The 16,534-nt window shown below is 54.3% G+C and overlaps 8 protein-coding genes across 8 annotated transcripts; 5 read left to right on the top strand and 3 right to left on the bottom strand.

Moving 5' to 3' along the window:
• Positions 1-58: 58 nt before the first annotated feature.
• GMORB2_0085 (uncharacterized protein) lies at positions 59-631 on the top strand (the record flags this gene model as incomplete). Its single annotated transcript, XM_035462071.1, has 1 exon — positions 59-631. The coding sequence occupies one exon, from the start codon at positions 59-61 to the stop codon at positions 629-631; it is 573 nt and encodes a 190-aa protein (XP_035325001.1).
• Positions 632-994: 363 nt separating this feature from the next.
• On the bottom strand, positions 995-2,704 carry GMORB2_0084 (Glucanosyltransferase; the record flags this gene model as incomplete). Its single annotated transcript, XM_035462070.1, has 3 exons — positions 995-2,149; positions 2,230-2,526; positions 2,699-2,704. The coding sequence occupies 3 exons, from the start codon at positions 2,702-2,704 to the stop codon at positions 995-997; spliced, it is 1,458 nt and encodes a 485-aa protein (XP_035325000.1).
• Positions 2,705-5,759: 3,055 nt separating this feature from the next.
• On the bottom strand, positions 5,760-7,022 carry GMORB2_0083 (septin 3/9/12; the record flags this gene model as incomplete). Its single annotated transcript, XM_035462069.1, has 3 exons — positions 5,760-6,095; positions 6,198-6,760; positions 6,902-7,022. 3 exons carry the CDS (start codon positions 7,020-7,022, stop codon positions 5,760-5,762), a joined length of 1,020 nt encoding a protein of 339 aa, XP_035324999.1.
• Positions 7,023-7,924: 902 nt separating this feature from the next.
• On the top strand, positions 7,925-8,384 carry GMORB2_0082 (large subunit ribosomal protein L32; the record flags this gene model as incomplete). Its single annotated transcript, XM_035462068.1, has 2 exons — positions 7,925-8,252; positions 8,332-8,384. 2 exons carry the CDS (start codon positions 7,925-7,927, stop codon positions 8,382-8,384), a joined length of 381 nt encoding a protein of 126 aa, XP_035324998.1.
• A 493-nt stretch (positions 8,385-8,877) lies between these two features.
• On the top strand, positions 8,878-10,100 carry GMORB2_0081 (superkiller protein 8; the record flags this gene model as incomplete). Its single annotated transcript, XM_035462067.1, has 3 exons — positions 8,878-8,917; positions 9,073-9,621; positions 9,730-10,100. 3 exons carry the CDS (start codon positions 8,878-8,880, stop codon positions 10,098-10,100), a joined length of 960 nt encoding a protein of 319 aa, XP_035324997.1.
• Positions 10,101-10,590: 490 nt separating this feature from the next.
• GMORB2_0080 (DNA polymerase delta subunit 4) lies at positions 10,591-11,310 on the top strand (the record flags this gene model as incomplete). The annotated part of the gene is made up of 2 exons (XM_035462066.1): positions 10,591-11,034; positions 11,134-11,310. The coding sequence occupies 2 exons, from the start codon at positions 10,591-10,593 to the stop codon at positions 11,308-11,310; spliced, it is 621 nt and encodes a 206-aa protein (XP_035324996.1).
• A 171-nt stretch (positions 11,311-11,481) lies between these two features.
• GMORB2_0079 (Protein of unknown function (DUF2419)) lies at positions 11,482-12,832 on the bottom strand (the record flags this gene model as incomplete). The annotated part of the gene is made up of 4 exons (XM_035462065.1): positions 11,482-11,654; positions 11,722-12,082; positions 12,164-12,318; positions 12,418-12,832. 4 exons carry the CDS (start codon positions 12,830-12,832, stop codon positions 11,482-11,484), a joined length of 1,104 nt encoding a protein of 367 aa, XP_035324995.1.
• A 1,028-nt stretch (positions 12,833-13,860) lies between these two features.
• On the top strand, positions 13,861-16,460 carry GMORB2_0078 (ubiquitin-like 1-activating enzyme E1 B; the record flags this gene model as incomplete). Its single annotated transcript, XM_035462064.1, has 7 exons — positions 13,861-14,178; positions 14,250-14,782; positions 14,840-14,901; positions 14,963-15,558; positions 15,653-15,914; positions 15,998-16,082; positions 16,148-16,460. The coding sequence occupies 7 exons, from the start codon at positions 13,861-13,863 to the stop codon at positions 16,458-16,460; spliced, it is 2,169 nt and encodes a 722-aa protein (XP_035324994.1).
• Between the last annotated feature and the right edge of the window lie 74 nt (positions 16,461-16,534).

Raw genomic sequence — 16,534 nt, 5'->3', positions numbered from 1 at the left:
GAGTCCTTTCTCAAAAAAAAAAAAAAAAAGAGGAAAAAAGAAGAAGGAAAAAAAAGAAATGTGCTGCCCAGACTGCTGTCGGGCTGCCGATTACGGTACGCACGAATTCTGTCTAGACTGTGACGTCAACCCTGGATGCACCAAGTCCCTCCACCACGTCTCCTACGACTACGATGACGACTACTCCCGCCCCTACGACAGCCTTCATCACGGCTTCACCTATCCGTACAGCCGGTACAGTCACCACCAGCGTCATCCCTCCGGTAGCCCTCCCGGCCGCTCCTTCGACTCGGATGACTACTACTACGCTAGGGACAAGGACGGGGACGTCGTCATGAGTAGCAGCAGCGACAACATCAAGGACGGCAGCAAGGACAGCGACGACATCGAGGACGACGATGACGATGGCAGCATCAACGACAAGCACGAGGACGAGAATATGAGTGAAAAGTCTCCCAGCTCAAATACCAAGAACGGCAAACAGCCATCACACACTCAGACTACTCAGACTATTCAGATTACTCAGGCTACTCAGGCTACTCAGGCTACTCAGACTACTCAGCAGACGCAAGATGACAAGTCTCAATCAGAAGAGAAACAGAAATCTGACCAGCCTCGGCCGAAGAAGTAAAAGAGTCGAGGGAAAGAGAAAGAGAAGAAACCCCCCCCCCAAAAAAAAAAAACCCTTACGAATCATGTGCCATTTCTTTTTATTTGCTCATCTACTTCATCTTGGCTTTACAACTTCATTTGTATCATCACATCACCAAATTGGCCTGGAGCCAGGAAGAAAGCAAGCAAGCAATGTCGAAACTCGTCTTTATAAATAAAAAAGCGAAGAGGGGAAAATGGATCAATGTCAAGATCAAAATCACGCTTGATGGAATGCAATACCACAGCCGCCTAATGTCTTCTCTAAAAGAAAAAAATAAAAAAAACTACACACATTTCTCTTGTTCCTCCTCTCCTCCTGCATCGCCAACTATCAAACCACCTAAGCAAAGATCATGGCGAGGACGGGCACGGCGGCGGCCCAGATAGCGGGCATGGCCATCATGGCGGCGCTCGAGTCGTCGTCGCTGGAGCTCGAGTCGGCGTCGGCGCTGGAAGAGTCGGTGCTGTTGCTGCTGCTGCTGCTGCTGTTGCTGCTGCTGCTGCCAGTCTCGGCCTTGTTCTTGCCGTTGTAGTTGGCCGAGGTTATGGGGACAACCTTGAGGTCGCTGAGCGCGTTGCCCTCGGCGTCCTCGACCTTGAGCGTGACGTCGTAGCTGCTGATGTCGACAATCTTGCCGCTGGGCTTGGGGCTGATGCCGTTCTTGATCATGGGGGCGACGTTGGGGGGGAGGTCGGGGAGGGTGAAGTTGCTGTCGAAACCGTCGACGGTGATGAGCTTGGAGCTGCACTCGACAATCGCCTCGTCGGCGAGGGGCTCCATGCCCTCCATGCTCTCCCAGTCAACCATGGCGAGCTTCTCCTTGAGGTGGACGTAGTCATCGAGGAGCTTGGCGGTGCTGCCGGAGACATCGACGAGGCCGTAGTCGTTGTCCTCCTGGGTGTACTCGTAGACGACACCACCCGAGAAGACGTTGTACATCTTGTCGCTGTAGATGGCCAGCGTCTCGTTGAACCAGCGCTGCGGGGTCTCGTTGCAGCCGTACTCGCTGAAGAAGACGGGGACGGAGCTGTCCTTGAAGCCGCTGACGAGCTTGTCGTAGCCGGACGAGGTGAAGGTGGCGTCGATACCGCACCAAGAGTACGAGTTCAGGGCGAAGAAGTCGGCACGGCTGGCGTCGTCGTCGCTGCCGTCGAGGGCGCAGGTGACGTAGTCAAAAGTGTCCCAGAGAACAGAGCGGACATCGGCGGCGGAGTAGCCGACGGGAATCTTGCGGTCAATGTTCTTGGAGATGTAGTTCTTGAGATCACGGGTGATGGCGCGCATGTAGGGGGGGACATCGGCGGCAGACTTGACGTCATTGATGATCTCGTTGCCGGAGAAGAAGAGAAGAGTGTTGGGGTAGTTGGAGAAGGCCTCGACGACGGCAAAGGTGCGGTTGACGTAGGTGTCGTAGTAGGTGGTCCAGGGCTGGTACGAGGAGATGGACTCGCCGACGAGGGGAGAGTTCACGTCGATCATCATGTAGATGCCGGCCTGTCGGGGATACTCGAGTCAGCCACTTCTATTCGCAGATCCCATCGAGACAATCTACATCAGGCTGCCCTGCTACTCACGGCATTGAAGATGCTGGCGCACTCATCGTGGTTGATGTCAGGGTCGACGTTGTAGACGCGGATGGCGTTGACACCGAGGACCTGCATGAGGGCGGCGTCACGGAGGCAGGCATCCTTGTGGCTGAGGGGGTCTTTGCCGGTCTTGGGGTTGTAGCCGGCGCTGCCACCAGGCTGGTAGGCCATACCAACGATCTGGAAGCGGTTGTTATCCTCATCGACAAAGTTGCGGCCGTCAATCTTGAGGGGGTTGACGGCTGCGGCCGCCGTAGCCCAGATAGCCACCAGGGCAGATTTCATCTGTCATAACAATTGTCACTGTAAGCTTTCCGGCAAGATATACGGGTGTTGCTGCGAGCCGTTGGGAACGGCCCGGTACGCGCGAAGCCAACCTTCTTCCGAAACGGTGATTGGGGAATAGGCACAAAAAAAAAAAAAAGAGGAGCTGTTAAGTGGCTGGTACGATACTTACGAGCATGATGGCGAAGATGTTGCCGTTCGTGTTGTTGTAGCAAGAGAAGAAAAAAAAATTGGCGAAAAGAATAGAGCGAAGAGGAGTGAAATTCAAGAATGAAATACACTTTAAAATGAGCGACTTGAAGACAAGGTTAGGGAAGGAACGATCGGCCAACTTGGACCGTGAGGAAGGAGCGTAGGTGAGGAAGGGGAAGACGAGTATGTGAGAGCAACTGTGGGACAGAGGCGCAACTGGCGACGGCCGGTCTCTTATTGTGTGTGTGTGTGTGTACGGAGTGCTAGTAAATCACGACTGGGTACGGCAGTAACACTAAGCTGCTACGGTGTGATACTTGAAATGAGTGACAGTGATAATCCTCCGTATTTGCCGGGAAGACAGGGGGGTGTTGAGCAACGTGGTACACATTGATGATACAAGCCTAGCATTCTCATGCCATGGTCTCCTCGCCCCTCTCCGGGGGTCCTCCGGGGTACTGGCACTGGCACTGAACCAGATACCTTACGACGTACAGATTACAGATGAATATGTAATATGTACAATGAGGCGCCGTTTCTCTCTCTCTCTCTCTCTCCTTCCTGCCCCATCGGGTTATTGGTAGCGGGGCCCTTTTTGTTAGGGAAAGGGGGGGGGGGGGCGGGGGCAACAGGCACGAGTATATTAGCGCCCACTTCCCGCCATTTATGAATGGACCACAGGCCTCGACAAGACTCGAAAGGAAGACTGGAGGAACAGCGAGGAGGGTCCTCTCGAGCGTCTCCCCTAAGCTCTAGCGGAGTCCCTGGGAAGCTCCGGGACTTATGGCCGCCTATCGCGGCCTTTGAAGTTCAGGGGCGAGAATGCCAAGGCCCCAGAGCAGCGGCTTTAGTCTCGGCACCCTGCCTTTCATTTCTTTTCTGATACCCGTGACGCATTATCGAGCGCTCTCTTCAGAGGTCCTGAGGCCTCCTTTTCTCTCTCTCTCTCTCTCTCTCTCTCTCTCTCAGAGAGAGAGGGGGCTGCAGTTGCATGTATTGTCGCAGAAGCTGATGTTCAACCCCTCTCTGTTCTCTGTTCGCTTCACTACCAATCTCATCATCGGTCGAGTCCGCGACCTTCGACTTCGGTCAATCGCTCGAACGCACCGTTTGTGAGCCTGAACGGAAAGGAATATTAGGTCGACCCTTCTGTTTTTGGCCCACCCGTTCTCGAGCTCTTTGGTCGTAAGCGGTCAAGTCGAAGCACCTGGAAGGATGGCTGGCTGTAATCTGTACATGTACGAGTACCTGTAGACTGTAATTATCTTCTTTCCCCTCCTCCTCCACGCACCCCCGGTTAATTCTAGTTCATAATTTGGTACGTGATTTACTGGTTTTTTTTTTTTTTTTCGTATGGGATGACATGAGATGAAGCATTGTTGGCCCCCCGATGCGACTGATTGCCAATGCCTACGGAGTAATACCTACAGGTTAATACAGGCTACTGTCGGTAGTATTAGTAATACTCCCAGACTCTGGTATGAGCAATACCCCGTACTTCTACTCGCACGTAGTCTATACGCCTGGGGGGTGATTTACCTACCTACTGCAACCCGTACACCCAAAGTAAGGGTCCGACATCCGTTGAAGATTTCTTCCGATACATTCATTACGTGCAGATTTTCTCCATTACATTGTATTGCGTGTAATATACTATTGTCTCTCTTATAATGATCTCCCTTTCTTCTACATGTCTCGCCAAGGCCTACCATCATTATCCGTCACACGTTCGGGAGTTCGCTTGGCACTCTGGCTACCGCTTCTTTGACCTGGAATGCCATCTCCCTGCTAACGATATCAATACGGCCGTTGGCCCGGATAATCTGACAGCGACATCTGACCACGGCATTTGACCACGACAAATAACAAAAGGACCCGACTGTACGAGTAGGGCCATCCACGTCGAGGGCTGGTAGCCTCCTACGTGAAGTGTCGGTAAATTAATCAATACCGTAGCTCTCCATCCCAGATTCTATCATAGCACCGATATTAACACCGTTATATATCCCCCCCCCTGTAACCTACCTATACTCGTACCTGCTCCGGGATATCTCCCTCCCAATCATCACTCCTCACGTAAACCAGGCATCTCGCATCTTGGTGGCACCGCGTGAGACGACATGGGCTCCTGTGCTGGTGGCAGTATCAATATGCAATTCTATCCATGTTATACAGCCTATTGGCTCTGAGACGAGAACTCGACAAGGTGACCAGAGACAAGAGCAGGTCAAACATTCATGGCACAGCGAGACCGATGAGAAAGGAACATCAATACTACTCAATACACGGCACTTACGAGCAGTCACTATCAGAAACGACCGGCGGCAGCAATAAGTGCTCGTGCACATCCATATAGACATATCACACTGCTCCGTCATCTCATCGATCAGTCTCATTCGATGGCTTTCGAAAGGGGAAAGGGGGGCATAGCACAAAGCCAGGCATGCACGAGAAGGAAAAAGAGAATAAAATTAGCTCAGAGGGGTAATACTAAAAGACGATAGTAAAAAAGAGGCCCGTTCGGAGGTGCCCAGTTGTGTGTAACAAGTAGGTTAATCAATAGAACGGAACACAGCAACGCCCAAGCCGAAGTCGCCGTCGTACCGGGGTCAGCGAAAAACGTCCGTCACCGACAAGACTCCGTCCTCCATCCGGCCTTTTTTTTAAAATTATCCTCCTCCTCGTAGAGCCCACGCTTCCTCTGAAACATTCATTCTCCTCTTGGATCTTTATCCCGGTAGACAACTTCTTGCGGGTAAGAGGGGGGATAAAGGGTCATCTGGGATAATCGACTCCAAGCGATGGCCGTGAAGGAAAAGGGGAAGAGGGTCAGGCAGGGGAGGAGGGGGAGAGGATAGGGTCGAAGAAAAGAAAAGACATGAAAAAAAATAAAAATAAAATAAAAAAGACCGGCCACATTGCTTCTTTCACACGACGTACGGGTCCGTCGCACGTTTCTCAAAGTTCACACCACCCGCGGCCTTTTCTGGCCCTAAAACACTCCTCCGCTTCTTCTCGGCGTCTTTCGCATGTCGGCTGGACTAGTAGCCGTTCATGGTCATCCGCTGAGAGTTGCGGCTCAGCTCGCGGTCCGCGGACGGGCTGATGGGGCGGCTTCCACTGCCACCGCCGTGAGCACTGCTCTCCTTAAGGGCCAGCAGCTGCTTGGCACGGAAAGTCTCGTAGTGGGTCTGCGAAGTCGTCTCGATGAGGTCCTGGAGGTGGGTGCGGAGCAGGAAATCCCGGAGGTAGATAAACTCGCAGTGCTTCTCGTCCTCGACATTGATGACACCCCACCTGTTCTGGCGTCCGCGGACCTGCTTGCCATCGACGATGATGTTCTTCTCCGAGCCGACAACGGCAAAGGGGACCAGGCTCTGCTCGGTCCGAGTTAGTATATAAAACCATGCGATAAGGCTGGCCCACAGATACATAGATACATATAAAAAAAGGGATGGGAGCCGTGGTAAAATACATACTTTGATCTCTCCATTCAGGGCACGCTCCTCGTCATCAAACTCCTCATTGTCGTACGGGAACATCTTGAGGTTGTGGAAAGCAAATTCCTGCTTGATGCGCTCCTTGAACTCCTGGCGCTCCTCGACGGTGAGCGTGTCGGCCTTGGCAATGACGGGCACGACATTGACAACGTCCGAGAGCTTCTTGAGGACGACAATGTCAATGGGCTTCAGGGAGTGGCCCGAGGGCTGGATGAAGAACAGGCAGCAGTGGATGCGCGTGTCCTGGATGTAGCGCTCACGCTGGGCCGTAAGCTCCTTCCTCAGGTAGGCGGAGTGCTGGTCCTTGATGTACTTGACGATGGGGTCCCAGCAGCGGTCATTGTTGACGAGGTCTCCGTAGCCGGGCGTGTCGACAATGTTGAGGCGCAGGCGGACGCCGTTCTCCTCAATGATGTGAGAAGCGGCCTGGATCTCCGTGGTCGAGCGAATGGGCTCGTCGGGCTGCAGGCGACCCTTGGAGTCGATCAGGTGCGAGGCGAAGATGGTGTTGATCAGCGTCGACTTTCCGAGTCCAGTCTGGCCTGAAATTGAATCGTGGCCCGTTAGCGAGACGCGCACAAGGAGAAAGCCGTCTTGACCTCCCAACCGGCAACATGTACCGTATCTAGCTTGACTGCGACTATGCTAGGGGAGGCTTCGGGACATGGAGAGTCAAAACATACCAACGCAGATGACGTTGAACTGGAAACCGCGCTTCAAGAGCTTGCGCTCAATCTGCGACGTGATGCTGTCGAAACCGACATGGCTGTTAGGCGTGATGGTGGTGGGAGGAACGGTCGCCATCTTGTCGTCGTCGAGTTGTCCGAGGGGATGATCAGGGGGTGGGGGAGAGGCGGTGGGACGTGTCCTGTCGTAGAGGTCAAGAAAAACGCTTGACAGCTCTGTTTCCAATGAGTAATGCAAGGAATCCAGAGAATGGCCGACGCGTGAATATGGGGGGGTATCACGGCTCGTCGAGAAACATACAAAGCGGCAACGAGCTGGCGTCGGGGCTTGAGAGAGAAGGAGATTATAATAATAGTAGGGGAGCAGTAGGCAAGAGGTGTGGACAAGGCGGGCCCCGAGAGCTGGCTGGGTACAAGTAGGCCAAGTCAGAGAACACGCCAACTTTTTGCTTGAGGTTTAGGGGGGTTGAGGGGGGTTTAGGTGGCTTCACTGGACACATACACTGGGCCGTTCCCTTAGAACCTGTAGCCCGCCAGCGCAATAATTTCGGTGCTTTGGGGAATGGACCAGTAGTCTACGGAGTACGGAGTAGTGCAAGACAGATGGGGAGAGCCTATGGAGTCAGGCCAGTAAAAGTGCACCAAGAAAGGGGGAAGAAGGTCAGGGGAAAGCGGTGGACAGATTCTGCCATTGGCCAAATTCGCGTCCGTGCTTATCTAGCCTCTGATTGGCTCGCCGGCACGAGCTGGGTTTTCTCGGCCTTGCAAGACTTTTGACCACGCTAGAAGGGAAGTCGTGATCGTGCACAGAATCGAAGCTGTTTGACGGTCGAGCAACAGCAAAGCCGCATCAACAACTCCGTTTCCCCACCAGACGGAGCTCCGTGCACCTCCGTGGTGTATTCTTCTCTCCCACGGCAGTGCTCTTTTCTGTCGCCCGACACCGACGCGCACGCCCCCCCCCCCATCCTCTTCTCCCGAAAACTCTCCCATCCGAACCCTCGAGCGACTGCTATCGACATGGCTGCCATTGCCGCTCCCGTTATTCCTCGCCTTGCGGTGCCTTCGGTGTCCCGCTGGGTCGATTTCTACGCCACGCGCTTCGCCTCGCGCCTCCTCCCGTCGCTCTCCATCGCCCTTCCCGGTGTCAGCCTCAACATCCCCGGACTCCTCGGCGATATTTGGGAGTCGGTCCTACGTGCCGTTCCCAAGAACAAGACATCGCACGCGCGCAAGCGTCACCGGCAGATGGCCGGAAAAGCCCTCAAGGATGTCAACAACCTGTGCAAGTGCCCTGGCTGTGGTGCCGTCAAGCGCACCCACCGGCTCTGCCAGAACTGTCTTGAAGGTGTGCCAAGTCCACTTACTTCTTTCTTATTTGCCCTTCCCCTCTCCTCTACGGAAGCTGACATATCTTTCCCTTGCAGACATGAGAAGGTTATGGCGCGAGGATGGCACGTCGGGTACGTCATCGGCGTGAAGATTGCGATCTGTATAAATAAATAAAAAAGGATTACTGTATACGTACGGACGGACACCTGCGGTTGACTGCTTGCCATGGGAATTGGCAAGGGCTCGCGAAGTGACGTGCATATGATAGCTGGCGTTTTTCTGGGAATTCTCGTTCATTGTACCAATAGTTCAAGCAAGAAGCAAGGGATGTATTTTTGGGGCTCACGTCGTTGCGCACCATGACAAACAGGCTGCTTTCTGCCTCACCAAACTACGCCGACATTGTCGGGTAAAGGTCGTTACCGTGTAAAGATTTGAAAAAGAATAAGAATCATACAAATGGGATTGCCATGCATATTCTCTACGTGGTCATTTGTCGATATTCTGTGCCCGTCCGGTAACCTGAGTCCTCCGTGATACTGCCGCTAGAAGCAAACAACGTCAGTGACATCAAAGTAGGAAAATGCACTACGCCCCGCTAGCTTCTGTTGCCGTCTTCACCAACATTTGCAAGCCCACACATGTGGTGTACATTGAGCACCGGAAGACATTGTCAAGATGGTAAGTCTTGGGAGGGTTGCTTTGCTTTGTTATCGATCTAATTCGGACCCTATAGTCGAAGCAATACCTGACCACGCATACCGTGGACAACGGTGAGTACCTGGTAGCAACCCCGCCGTCATGGTGAGAAGGTCATCGACTCACTTCTCAAACAGCACACATCACCGACATATTCGCGGTGGCAACGACACCAAAGTCAATCATAACGGGTAGCGGGTCGTCGACTCTACACGTCCACGACGCGACGGACCCTGCCTTCCCGCTGAAGCAGTCCCTCTCGGACGCCCACAAGCTCGGCTGCCACCACATCTGCACCTCGCACAACGGCCAGGTCGCCGCCAGCGCCGGGTTCGGCGGGGAGGTCAAGCTCTGGTCCCTGGACCAGGAGACGGGGGAATGGTCCCCCAACGGCGAGCTAACCGCGTCGCCCAAGCCCGGCGAGGCCTGGGCCCTGGCCCTCAGCGAGGAGGGCAACTTCCTCGCCGCCACGACAAACGATGGCAGGGTCAACGTATGGGACATCGCGGCGGAAGGCGAGAAGAGGACCAAGGTTCAGGAGTACGAGACTGGAAGCCCCGGTTCTGGCAGTTTCGGCATGTGCGTCGACGTCAGCAGGGACGGCAAATACACGGCCAGCGGGCATCAGAACGGCGCCGTTTACATCTTCAACAATGACACTGGCAGAATGCTCTTTTCTCTATCCGGTAAGAGATCCGCCCTCACTATATATCTCCTTTACCTTTATTCCCTCTTTCTGGGTTTTGTTTTTTGCCCTCTTCCCACTTCTTTCTCGTCTGACGTACTCTACCAAGGCCTGGCAAAGCCCGTCCGGTCCGTCGCCTTCTCCCCGGGCAACAGTCGCCTTGCAGCGGCAGGAGACGCAGGAATCATTGCACTATACGACATCAAGCACGGCGAGCACGTCGGGAATCTCACGGGCCACTCATCGTGGATCACGACGGTCGACTGGAGCGACACGGGCGAGTTCCTCCTGAGCGGTGCCATGGACGGCAAGGTCAAGGTGTGGTCCGTCGAGCGCAACACCTGCGTCGCCACACACAGCGAGACAGACAAGCCCCTCTGGGCGGCCAAGTGGCTCCCCAAGACGGGCAAGAGCGAGATGTTTTGCACGGCTGGGTCGAACAGGAGTATCTCGTTTTACCGGGAGGCCACGGGGGGTTGATCTATTAGCAGCCCGACAACTTATCTGATTTCGCTACATACAAAAAGGGAAGGTATAAATAAACAAAAAACGATAGATAAAATCGAACTAGAAAGATATGAAACTAGACCGGCTATTTGTGCCATGTAGCAACACCTTTTGGAAAACATAGTCTCAGTCACGTGATATCGCTCCATACTCGCGTTACCCCGCCAAGTAATACTAAAACTCCCCATTCGCCAGGCTTCAATTAGACATTTTGTCCTACCCGGCGCAACCCTGAATCCACGGTATGATATCATCCAATTGACCCCGACATCGCCATCTAGAGATTCGTACGGGAGTACCAGTACATCGTCTTGCGACCTGTTGAGACCCCCATCCTTCCACTAATCATTTTTTCATTTTTCCCTTCCTCTTCTTCCGCGCACTTGCCAATTATCTTGTATCATTGTTTCTCTATTATTATCTCTTCCACTTCCCCGGCCTGTGCCCCGACCACTTCTCCATCATGCCCACCCCTCGAGCCTACTACTCACGCGGTCCAGGCAAGCACCAATCGACACTCAGCTTCCACACAAGGGTCAGCAAGAATGTCGCACACGACGTTAAGGGCAAGAATACCACATCCATCCCGAACATCCCAACCAGGGTCGATGTCGAACCGCCTCACGATGATGACGTAGCTGTCGATATCCTATCCAAACACAGGGAGGAGCCGAAAGAGAAGGAAGAAGAAGAAGAAGAAGAAGAAGAAGAAGAGGCAACTAAAGAGGAAGTAGAGCTCCCTCGCAAGTCAGAGGCAGTAGTCAGGGCGGAGAATGTGACGGACAAGGCTATTGAACAGTACTGGAGGGCGATTGAGAAGGAGAGGATCGCACCACGCGTGCACCAGGGTGACCTCGGGCGCAACGAGAAGATACTGCGCTACTTTGACGTCAGCTCACGTTACGGGGTAAGTTAAGCTCCCTCCTCCCCATCTACTCATTACGCTTCGGGATGGGGAAAAAGCAAGGGATCTGATTTGCTGACGCTGCGACTTATGCCTGAGTAGCCATGCATCGGTATGAGTAGGATGAGGCGCTGGGAGCGGGCTGAACGTCTTGGACTGAACCCGCCGGTCGAGGTACTTGCCGTGCTTCTCAGGGAGGACGAGGCCCACGCCAAGGGCGTGCAGACGTCGCACATGGAGAAGCTCATGGGTGCTACGGCGGTTGGGTCGAATGTTTGACGGGTTTACGGGCAAGAGAAGCAGGTTATCGTTACGGAGTCGCATGGCTATGCTGGGAACGTGATCATCATATGGGATCTGGTATAATGGGGTCTTGGGAGTTTCCATCTCTAAATAGGTATATAATTCAGAAGAAGAGGAAGGAGAGACGCAAAAACGAATCACCGTGTCCTAGTACCATATACTTCGAGTACGGTGATGCGGGAGAGTCTCTTTCCCTTCCTTCTCCAGTTCCTTCATGGTATCGTAGAGGAAAAAGTCTATCAGGATCGCATTGACATGGGTTTCTGGGTGTTCTCTCTTGATCTGCCTGCGGAGAAGCTCTACGCCCCAGATGCTACAGGCTGCACGGCGTCAGTATCGCTGTAAGAACACGAACACATGGGTTGGTCAGACTAGTGGGAAACTCACCTCGAAGCTGCATTTCCCACAACCCACCGCTCTCGAGCAGTTGCTTGTCCTTTATGGCAGCAGCCACGGTAGGACTTAGGTAGAGCACGCCGAGGGACAGGAGCATCTGGGGGATGCGGTAGTCGGCAAAAATGGTGATCTTGTCGATGTCGCGGAACTCGCCGTAGGACTGGCCGTTGAAGCAGGCCCACAGGTCCGCCACCAGGATCTGGGCGCGCTTGAGGAAGCGGACGGGTTTGGAACGGCCTTCGTAGTAGTGCTCATCGCGGAAACAGTCAAAGTCGCGGGCGAGCATGTTGACGAGACGGGCGGCCGAGCCATCTGCTGCCTGGATGAGGTTGACGGGAGAGTCATCATAATACTGACAAGACACACACACACATACACACAATTAGGATATCGGAACACCTGTAGCCGAGTGGCAAGGGAAAGGGAGTTTTACCTCGTGGAGAACTTGACCGGCCTCTCTAAGGCAGTCTAGACGCTCCTCGATCAGGGGCATCTCCTCTTCCGTGGCGGAGCGGAAGACGTGTCTTAGAGACTCGAGGTTACACTTGGTTTCATCTTGCCAGTAATGGGGATCCGTTATGGGAATGCCTACGATTGGAATAATGATACGTCAGAGAGGATTGTACAATGAGGCATCAGGAGAAGACACGGGGGAAAAAAAGACGGAAGATCGTTTTCCCCACCAACCCTCATCAAGGGCTCTCTGGAGTGAAGCAACCAGGCTCCAGTATCCAGTTCGCAGCTTGCCCTTGTATTCGACGGCGAAGCGCTCATCATCTGGCAGCTCAGACCAGAATGAAAAGTTGAGCAGGTCCATGGTGAAGATGAAGTCGACGGTGGACTCGTCCTTATCCTTGGGATGTAGCTCGTGATCGCTCCACGTGGCCGTCGAGTAGTTATTCTCCTGCATCTTGAGATAGATAGTCTCGGCGGCCTTCTTGGAGGCCAGCATGTCGAGGGCGACGTCGATGCAGTTGTCGTAGATGTACTCGCATCCCTCTAGGACGCCAGTCTCGGGCTCCGGCTCGACAGCGGGCTGTTGGCCCTGGAGGTGCTGGCGGAGGAGCTCCAGGAGCTCAGGATCGGCCTCGTCGTCCGACATTTCCTTTCCTATCCCCTTCGAAAGGTCGTTTGCCTTTCAACGGAGATTTATGTGGGTGGGGAGGGGGAGACACTGAAAGGATTTATATTCGTAGCTTCGCAGCTCGCGATGATATTATCCCTTTCTCTCACCTCCCCTGTGAGAGAATCTTGTCGTGGGGCCAAGCAGCCAGTGATGTATCTCATGCTTGCCTGTACACTGGGGGCTGTACCTTCCGTCCTTTCATCTTGCCTTCCTCCCCCCCCTCCTCCTCCCCCCTCCCCCTCCGTCCCCTGTGAGTTGACAGAAGTAAAACATAACTCTCATCATATGGAATGTATATATATATATATATATATATATATATATATATATATATATTGTACACATGTATTGGTGAATGACCCTTTCCTTCCCCATATAAAACCCTGCATGCATCTCGGAGCCTCATCAGTTCATCTTGCTGTCCCGTTCGGACAACTGTAACACAAACACACCATCAGGACTCTCCAAGGTACGAGCACGGTCCATTTCAGTATGGCTGGACCATCAGAGGGCTTCGCTGGAACCAATGGCTAGGCCCTGTATGCCCTATATCTTGCCTGTAGGCTGTATCTAGAGGCTAATGCTGCCCGTGCTGCCCGTGCTCAGTGCTGGCCCACCTCCATCTGGCATCAGGGTGGCGCCCGGCCCGAGCGCGAGGGACTTGCTCCAGTGGCCGCAGTCAGCCGTCACCTGGTTGGTCGGTGTCGTCACCTGGGCCAGCGTTCTCGTCGCATTGGAAACCAGCTGCTGCTGTACAGTTAATTGAGCCTTCCTGCACTTTCTGCTGGCGCATCGTGCATCGTAATACATACAGCTCAGGTTCATTTCATCACCCTCACGGTCCCCTCACGGTCCCCTCACCTTTTGTTCCATTCCTACTCTTCGTATCTTTTCATCCCCACTGGCGAACCTTTTTGTGCGAACCCTCTCGGATCAGGGATTGTTCCTTCGTATCTCTTCCTTCTTTCCTTCTAGTTTGCTTGCGTGCGCACGCGACGCACCCGATGGACGCTGCCGAACCCACCAACGTTGCGGGTGAAGAAGCCCCGACTGCTTCGTCCGCGTCTGTACCCGCTCCTCCCGTCTCCGTTCCCTCTCACCAGCCGGAGCAGCAAAAGCAAGGACAACAGCCGATCCAAGATGCACGGCCCAGCACCGATAACAGGCCGCCACCTCTGCAGCCGCCGCCTCTGCAGCCGCCGCCTGCTGCTTCGGCCGCAGCTCCTCCGGCTGCCGCGCCCCAGCGTCGCCCGCACATCGCCCCACGAGATAAATTTAACTACCAATCTCTGGGAGCATCTCTCAACTCATCTGTGAAGCAGGTACGCCAAAGCCGTTCACCTGCTGGTATACTCTCCGCTCGTCTTCGTATTAGCTAACACGGGGTTCGCAGGCACGGGTGCTCATGGTCGGCGCCGGCGGCATCGGCTGCGAGCTGCTCAAGAACCTCGTCCTCACGGGCTTCGGCGAAATCCACATTGTCGACCTCGACACGATCGACCTGTCCAACCTCAACCGCCAGTTCCTGTTCCGACACGAGCACATCAAGAAATCCAAGGCCCACGTTGCCAAGGAAGCGGCGCAAAAGTTCAACCCAAAGGTGCAGATTATCGCCCACCATGCCAACATCAAAGATTCGCAGTTCAACGTCTCCTGGTTCCGCGGATTCAGGCTCGTCTTCAACGCGCTCGACAACCTCGAGGCCAGGCGTCACGTCAACAAGATGTGCCTCGCCGCCGACGTGCCCCTCGTCGAGAGCGGAACCACGGGCTTCAACGGCCAGGTCCAGGTCATCAAGAAGGGTGTGACTGCCTGCTACGACTGCAGCCCCAAGGAGGCACCCAAGTCTTTCCCCGTCTGCACCATTCGCAGCACGCCTAGCCAGCCCATACACTGCATCGTCTGGGCCAAGAGCTACCTTCTCAAGTGGGTACGGTCTTATCATCAGTGAGGAGAGCCCGTGACTGACTGGCGTTCCTGCAGCGAGATTTTCGGCACAAGCGAGGACCAGGCCGTGTTTGATCACTCAGAGGACTCCGACAATGGTGAGTGAGCGGGAGGTGAGCTTCCATCTGTGTGTCCGCGGTAACAACTGACCAGCTGCAGCCGACGAGATTGAAGAGTTGAAGAGGGAGTCGCAAGCTCTCAAGACGATCCGCGAGGCCGTAGGCACACCCGAATTCCCCCGAATGCTATTCGACAAGGTCTTCAACTCGGACATTGAACGCCTGCGCTCCGTCGAAGGCATGTGGAAGTCGCGAAAGGCCCCGGAGCCACTGAGCTACGAGACAGTCCTGTCGCAGGCCAAAGAAGCTGCGGACGCCAAGCAGACCGTCTTGGCTGACGACCAGAAGGTGTGGGACCTGGAGGAGAACCTCGTCGTCTTCAACGACAGCCTGGAGCGGCTGAGCGCGCGTCTGCTCGAGCTCGAGAAGAACGGAGAGGCCAACAAGGACTCGCCGAATGCGCCCGGACCCGTCATCGCCTTCGACAAGGATGACCAGGATACGCTCGACTTTGTCGTGGCGAGTGCAAATATCCGCTCTACTATATTCGGCATCGAACGCAAGTCGCGGTTCGACACCAAGCAGATGGCCGGAAATATCATCCCAGCCATCGCCACCACCAATGCCATCGTCGCTGGCCTCTGCGTCCTGCAGGCGTTCAAGGTGCTCAAGGGGGAGTACTCGCAGGCTAAGGAGGTATGTAGACGCCATCCACCCCTCCCCTCCCCCTTCTTCACTACTTTCTTTCTCCTCCTACTATATATGTCACATCTCACGCATACACTCGCAGGTCTTTTTGACGCCGTTTGTGCCGGCAAGGCTTCTCGCCCCTGACCGGTCACGAGAGCCGAACCCCGACTGCCCAGTCTGCAGCGTCTACAACACCACTGTCACGGTTGACCCGACACGGACCACGCTCAACGACATTGTCGAGGATTTCCTCAAGGAGCACTTGGGTCTGGGAGAGAAGGATTTTGTCCTGAACAACGATGTTGGTGTCATCTATGACCCCGACGAGACGGACAATCTCCCCAAGAAGCTATCTGAGCTTAGTGCGTATCCTTTTTCTCTACCTATCGAACGACTCAAAAGTGAGATGCTTTCGTCTACGGACCGAGAACTAACGCTCTCAAAGATATCAGCGGCGGCAGCTTCTTGACAGTGATCGACGACGACGACGAAGACACTTGGGTGAACATTGTTGTCAGCGTCGAGGAAGGGTATGCACATTATATTATACAGCTGGTAGCAGGAAGACGTCAGCTAACGGGACCAACCCGTACAGATCGTTCGGCGACGACGAGAAGCCATTGAGGTCAGCAAGCCCACAACATCCGGACGTGCCGCGCAAGCCCAAGAAGGCGGCGCCACCTGCACCGGTAGAAGCCAACGGCCGTTCCGAGGTTCAGAAGAACGGCGACAGCGAAGTCGTGACAATCATTGAGGATGAAGTGCCTGCCAAAGGTGCCAAGCGATCTCATCCTGGTGAGGATAGCGAGCAGTCATCCAAGAAGGCGAAGAGGGTCAAGGCGGGAGGTGACGATGATGACGTGGTGGCCATCGAAGATGGTGGTGCCATCGTGATTGGTGATGACTGAGTGAAGCAAAAGGGGACTACTTCATTCCTCTTCTTCCCTACCACGAGCTCGAATGACGTCTGCTGCTTTCTGCT

The sequence above is a fragment of the Geosmithia morbida genome (genome assembly GCF_012550715.1).
Source record: "Geosmithia morbida isolate 1262 chromosome Unknown scaffold_0, whole genome shotgun sequence".
Lineage (NCBI taxonomy): Eukaryota > Fungi > Ascomycota > Sordariomycetes > Hypocreales > Bionectriaceae > Geosmithia > Geosmithia morbida.
This window is presented reverse-complemented; position numbering and strand designations above follow the sequence as displayed.